The sequence below is a fragment of the Lipotes vexillifer genome, unplaced genomic scaffold, assembly GCF_000442215.2.
Source record: "Lipotes vexillifer unplaced genomic scaffold, Lipotes_vexillifer_v1.1 C27534442, whole genome shotgun sequence".
Classification (NCBI taxonomy): Eukaryota; Metazoa; Chordata; class Mammalia; order Artiodactyla; family Lipotidae; genus Lipotes; species Lipotes vexillifer.
This window is the reverse complement of record NW_006795785.1, coordinates 1368-7727: the sequence shown is the minus strand read 5'-3', so window position 1 is coordinate 7727 and position 6360 is coordinate 1368. Positions and strand designations below refer to the sequence as shown.

Sequence of the window (6360 nt, the reverse complement as noted above, 5' to 3'; positions counted from 1 at the left end):
TGCTCCCACCTCTGTCCAGCCCCACCTGGCTGCTGCTGGAGAAGGCGTACAGGGCCAGGGGCTTCTCCCGACGGTGGATGAACTCGATGGCCTCGTCCAGGCTCCTCAGGTTCATGATGGGCAGGATGGGCCCGAAGATCTCCTCCTGCATCACCGGCTCCGTCTCCTGCACGCCCACCAGCACCGTGGGCGCTGCCCGGGCACAGGGCACGGCTCAGCCCCCGGGGCGGGGCCTCGGGCAGGCAGGGCCCAGGGACCCAGGGCTCCAGGCTCAGGGACGTTCTGGGGAAGGTGATCTCCCCACAGCCCCCTGGAAGTGACCTTGAGGGGCTCCCCAGCCTGAGCGGGGCCCGTGGGGCCCAGAGAGCCCCTCAGCCTTGGTCTTACAGTCAGAGGGTGACCGGACCTGAGGTCCCAGGTCCCAGCCTGCTGGGGAGCAGCGTCACCCTCTGAGTCGTTCGGCCCAGGAGACTGGGACTGCTTTGTTCACAGCATAGCGGGTGCTCAGGACGGGCTGTTGAAATCCAGAACCGGGAATCGTGGGCTCATAGGACCTGGGGTCATGGCCCCGTGGAGCAGCAGACCTTGGGGCTGAAGTTTGGAACCTGAACGCTAGAACTCTGGGGTCTGAGCTTGGAGAATCCAGAGCCTGGGCCAGAGTGCTGAGTCGTGGGGTCACAGGCTCAGACACGGCAACGCGGGACACTAGTGTCACAGAATCGTGGCACCAGAGCCGTGGACCAGGCTGGGCTCTAGCAGTGGGGTCGGGGAGCCTCAGGGCCCGAGGTTACAGGCTGGGCCCAGACTCGGGGCCCAGCTGTGGCCCCCAGTGTGGAGGGGCTGGGCTTAGCTGGGGTGGGCTGGGAGTCGGGCACAGTGGCAGGGAGGGCGGGACTCACCGATGTAGCGATCGCTTTCATCACTCTGGCCCCCGATGGCCACGCGGCCACAGCTCAGCAGGCCCCGGAGCCGCTGGAAATTCTTCTCACTGATGATGCGGCCCAGGTCTGGGGAGCTCTGGGGGTCTTCGCCATAGAAACGGGTGATGGCACTCTGCAGGGCGGGCAGCAGTCGAGCCTGCATTTCGGGGCTGCACAGGACATAGTCGGGGGCCACGCAGGTCTGGCCGGAGTTGAAATAGCGGAAGGCCACGCGGTTGGCCACAGTCTGGGGGTCGCAGTTGTCGTCCACGTAGCAGGGGTTCTTGCCCCCCAGCTCCAGCGTGACGGGTGTCAGGTGCTTGGCGGCAGCAGCCATGACGATCTTGCCGACTCGGGGGCCACCTGGGGACATGAGAGTTGACCCCAAGCCTCAAATGCCCTTAGCCAGATGGTTCAGGCACCACCTTCCCAGCCCATCCTGGCTCACCCACTGGGTCATGCCCCCTGCCCGGCTGCCCCCGGATCCCACCGCGCCAGGCCCTCCTGCCTGGGTTGATTGCCACCTGGGATGCTTTACCCCACTGGCCACCACTTCCTCCTTCCCCCGCCTTCTCCACCCCATTCTCTATGTCCCTCCCCCCCAGGACACTGGCCGGGGCCACCCTCACTCGTGAAGAGGATGTAGTCGAACTTGTGCCCCAGCAGCTGCCCCGTCTCCTCGGGCCCGCCCAGCACCACGGCAAAGCAGCTCTGCAAGGGGGGCAGACGGCTCAGGGGACACTGCAGACCTCCTACCGGCAGGGGTGCGGGTGTGGGACGCAGATGCTGAGGGAGCAGGCCCCCCCTCACCTGGTCCAGGTATCGGGGCGGCACCTTGGCCAGGACCTTCTCAGTGCTCTTGCTGACCTCCGAGGGCTTCAGCAGCGCGCAGTTCCCTGAGGGGCGGGACGGGGCGGGGCGGGGAGAGGGGGGGCCAGTTGTAGCCGCTCCCCGTCTCCATTCAGTCCTCACACCTGCAGGGCAGTTGCCGGCCTCACTCCACCTTCAGGGGAAGAATATGGCTCAGAGAGGTGCCCTGCTGGCCCCAAGGCCACACAGCCTGGGGATGGTGGGCCAGATGGGAACCAGGCCTTCTTAGCCACCTGGTGCCCCTCTTTCCTGGCTCTGTGGGTAGCTGTGAGGCCACGAGGCTGGGGGGACTGGCAGGGGGCAGGAAGGAGGAGGCTCTCTTTCACCTGCTGCAAGGGCGCCCACCAGGGGCACCAGGGATAGGTACAGGGGTAGTTCCAGGGGGCGATGATGAGCCCCGGGCCCAAGGGCTCCTTCCGGATGAAGGCCGAGTCCAGCGGCATGAGCTGGGGTTTGGGACAGTGAGGCCCCACCGAGGGTCACCCCAAAGCCCAGTCCCCCAGAGTCCTCGAGCTGCCTGTGCAGTGGAGTCCCCACAAGGAGACAGAGGTCCCGAGAAAGTCAGCGACTCTCCCTGGGCCTGGGCCGAGCCGCCCTGGAATTGCCCCCCGCCTGGCCCGCGGGCTCACCCTGGCGGGGCATCCATGGGAAGGCCTGCGGCACGGCTGACTGCGGCCTGGAGCTCATCCGGGCTTTGGCCTGACGCCCAAGGGAGCCCCAGTGGGGCTGAGGGCGGAGGGGGATGGGGCATGGGTGTGGGAAGGAGCCCAGCAGGGCCTCTGGGCGGGAACTGCCTGGACCCTGAGCAAGGAAGCGCTCTGAGCACCCCAGCTGGGGCCACGAAACCGTACCATTGCCTGTTCCTCCGCGTCTCTGTCTGTCTGTCTGTCTGTCTCTCTGTGTCTCTGCGTCTCTGTCTCTCTCTGTGTGTGGACGTAAGTCGTCCTCAGAGTCCAGCAGCATCCCACAGGCCTGAGCCCAGGACCTCTGCCTCAGAGTGTTGGCCATGGAGTGAGATGGGTCTCAACGTCCCCCGTGGGCACCCTGTGGGCCGGGGGCCCCATCGGCACCTCCCCCTCCTCCTGTCTGAACCTCAGTCTCTTCATCTGGGACGTGGGGACAGCACTCCTCCATAGGCATGTACAGCACAGGCCTGTACTGTACACTGAGGTTATTATTCTTAGGAACCATAAGACGGGGAAAGCACTGGTGCCTGGCTCAGGGGGCCACCCAAGCTGAGGAGTATGGGGAGACAGGAACAGAGACTGGGCACGTTCCTGGGCAACACCTGCAGAACGACCTCCCTCCGCCTGGCAGTGAGGCCCTCATTCCCGGCACTGTCCATCCCCTCCCCCCATCCCACGGCCTCGGGGAGGACGTGGCCCACAGTAGGTGTTCAGTAAGGACTTGTCCACCATGTCTTGGGCTGGAACGGGCCCTAAGCTGTGCCCACCCACAGCCAGCCCAGGGGTGGCCCCACCTAGACCCCTGCCCCAGTTTGCAGAGGGACAGAGGGCAGTCAGTCCTAGGCCCCGGCTCCGGGCCAAGACGGGCAGGGGGCTGTTTCCTCCTGAGTGCGTCCTGGAGGAGCTGGGCCTGGCTGGGGCTGCTTTGGGCCCAACCCTGACCACTGGCAGCGCCCACCCTCAGTCCAGGGTTGCCTGGAGCCCCTTCAGGCCTCCAAGTTGCAGGGCTGACCCAGAGCTCTGCCTGCAGTGCCAGCATCACCTTTCTCACCCGGCTTTCCCTGCGGGGTTCAAGTGGCTCGTGGTCCGATCAGCCCTGCTCTAACTTTGTCCATGGCTCCCTAGAGCCTCTCTAGGGCTGAATCAAGGCCCGGAGTGGAGGAGTCTGGGGTGAGCTATGGCACCCAGGTGTCCTGAGTTCTGTCGAGGGACCCTGGCCCCAGCTCAATCATACGTTTCCCAGGTGAGGCAAGCAGGTCAGGGGTTCCCTGACTTTCTCCACTGTCACTGTCTGTGTCTTCACTGTGCACACCTGGAGTGCCTGGGGACAGCCTCAGGCTTAGCTTTTGCATGGCCAAATCCCAGCCCCACCATTGCCCAGTCAAATGAGGAGGCAGACGGCTGAATGGGGCTGAGGTCAGCCGCATCCCCAGGGGCCCTGGAGTGGGACGGCTGGCCCTTGCTCCTTATCCCAGGTGCTCGTTGAGGTGGGGCTGACTAGGGACCCTGGCTGCTGACCAGGCAGGGCCTGGCTGGACCTGGGCCACAGAGGTGACCACGGCAGACCTAGCCAGCCTGTGCAGAGCTCACGGTCTAGACATGGAACGATAATGACACTGAAAACAAGATAATTATAAACATGAGCTGGTGGGGTTTCCTTGGTGGTCCAGTGGTTAAGACTCCATGCTACCAATGCAGGGGGCCGGGTTCGCTCCTTGGTCAGGGAATTAGATCCCTCATGCTGCCACTAAAGGATTCCGCGTGCAGCAACTAAGACCTGGTGCAGCCAAATAAATAAATACTAAAAACAAAACAAAACAAAAACAAATAACTGAATTGGTGCCGCAGGCCCTGGGAGAGGCCGGCTGGAGACCCAGCAGAGGCCCCGACTGCAGTGGGAAAGGGGCAGGGGAGGGCCCTCGGAGGGCAGGCCTCGGGATAGAGGGGCCGGCACAAGCAAAGGCCCTGTGGGGGCAGATTTAGAGAAACAAGATGCAACTGGGCAGGTCAGCAGCCTGACAGGACCTTCACATAGGGATTTGGGATCTATTCTGTGGGCCCAGGAACACAGGTGGGAGGGGAAGCAGAGCTGGCACCTGGGGCCCAGCGCTCAGCGAGCATCGTCTCATTTAAGCCTCAAAGGTCTTTTTGTTACCTCGTTGTAAGGAAGAGAAACCCGAGGCTCTGAGAGGTGATCCGATTTGCCCTCTTCACAGCTGCTACTTGGTGGCTTCAGTCCCAGGTCTGGTGGCCCTGCAGCACCTTCCTCACCAGCATCAGTGTGTGCCCTGCACTTTTTTTGACTTCTCAGCATCTTTCTGCAGATTCCAAATTTTCTACAGCGAGCATCCAATGCTTCCAGAATCAGAAATGAACAGTGAGTATTCCTTCTACAAAACCTCCCAAGAAGCTTCCCTCGTCCCAACTCCCCGGTACATCCCAATCACAGCCCGGGCCACACCTGGCTGGCCCCCGTCTGCCCACACGCCGCCTCCTCCCCCAGCCTGGGGAGCCTCTCGAGGGAGGACAGGGTCTGCCTCTACCCCCGGGGCCAGGCCAGCAGAGGTCAGGGATGGACGGTTCCTCCGAGCGTACTCCTGGGTGTCACAGGGGTTGCGGGGCGGGGGAGTGAGGCTTAGACAGCATGATGGGCCGGAGGTCACGTGCACAGCTGGGGCAGGGCAGCACCCACCTCCCTGCACTGAGCCAGGCCCCAGGACCATGGCCCCCCACCCTGTGTCCTCACATCCCATTCCTCTCCCCACACCTCGTGCTGCTGGCCCTCACCCCGGGACCCCAGGTACCCCGCAGGTGTGGGCTCCGACCCTGGATCCTTTTGCTGAGCCTTTGCTCTCTGCCTGACATGCTGCCTTCACATGTGCCGACTCTGCTCCTGGCCCGTCTCACCCCTGCCTCTGCTGACGGCCAATCCTCCCAGGAGCCTGCGCAGCCCCCCACCAGATGCCGTGGGCCCACGTCTGGCACTGGAGTGGCACCCGGACTGACCTAACCGAAGCTCCAGCTAGTCTGGCCTCCTCCTGGTTTACACATCGACACGTCCGGCAGCTGCCTCACCCGACCTGGCACAGCTGGCCTGGGAACAGGTCTGGCAACTCCAGGCTGCTCTGTGATTGCTGGGAGGGCCTGGCAGAAAGTTACCTGATAAGGAGAAAGGTTACAGGATGAAAATATCAGTGGGACCCTGGCAGCCTCCTCCAGGACGCCCTCAGCCTGCAGGGCTCTTCGGCCCACAGAGGCCCCCCGCACCAGGTCCTCATGTCTATGCCCCCATCCCCACCCTGCAGGGCTCCTTCTTTGCACTCTCCTAATGTGCCCGACTGGCATCCTTGGGGCAGAGGGAGGGGCCCTGGCAGCTGCAGAGAGAGCCTGGACGGGCTGGGGAACTTGTGGCTGCAGGGCGGCACACCTCGTTCCTTTTTTCCCTTATTCTCCTGTTTACTGTGTGACCCTAGGCAAGTTACTTAACCTCCCTGAGCCTCCCTGGGGTAACATTTGCACTTAATTGTCATGGTTCTTGAGAGGATCACATGAGAAGATGAAAGAATAGACAAGACATTTCATAGCTCCTGGCGCAAAATCGGTGTCGGTGCTCTTAAGTGTTGGCTACTAATGTTTCCACGAGCCTTTCTTGAGCACCTGCTAGGTTCTGGGAAGCAGAAGAATGCGCTCAGGCCCCACCGCTATCCCTCATGTATGGTCTGACCCTGTCCCCACACCAACCCCCAGCCTGTCCCAAGGGACCAAAACACCCATGGCCAAGGGCTGTGGAGAGCCGTTCCAGGCAGAGCGTGAGAACCCCCTTGCATTGTGGGCAGGTGGGGTGTCTGAGGTCATCCCTGGCTGTGACTGGAACCAGGCCAGCG

At 62.9% G+C, this 6360-nt stretch overlaps 1 protein-coding gene across 1 annotated transcript; it reads right to left on the bottom strand.

Moving 5' to 3' along the window:
• Positions 1-9: 9 nt before the first annotated feature.
• LOC103072350 (aldehyde dehydrogenase family 3 member B1-like) lies at positions 10-2245 on the bottom strand (the record flags this gene model as incomplete). The annotated part of the gene is given in 6 exon segments (XM_082931426.1): positions 10-192; positions 900-1283; positions 1550-1631; positions 1731-1816; positions 2117-2155; positions 2158-2245. Coding segments are annotated over 6 exon segments (850 nt in total), but the record flags the coding sequence as incomplete, so codon positions are not given.
• Positions 2246-6360: the final 4115 nt, after the last annotated feature.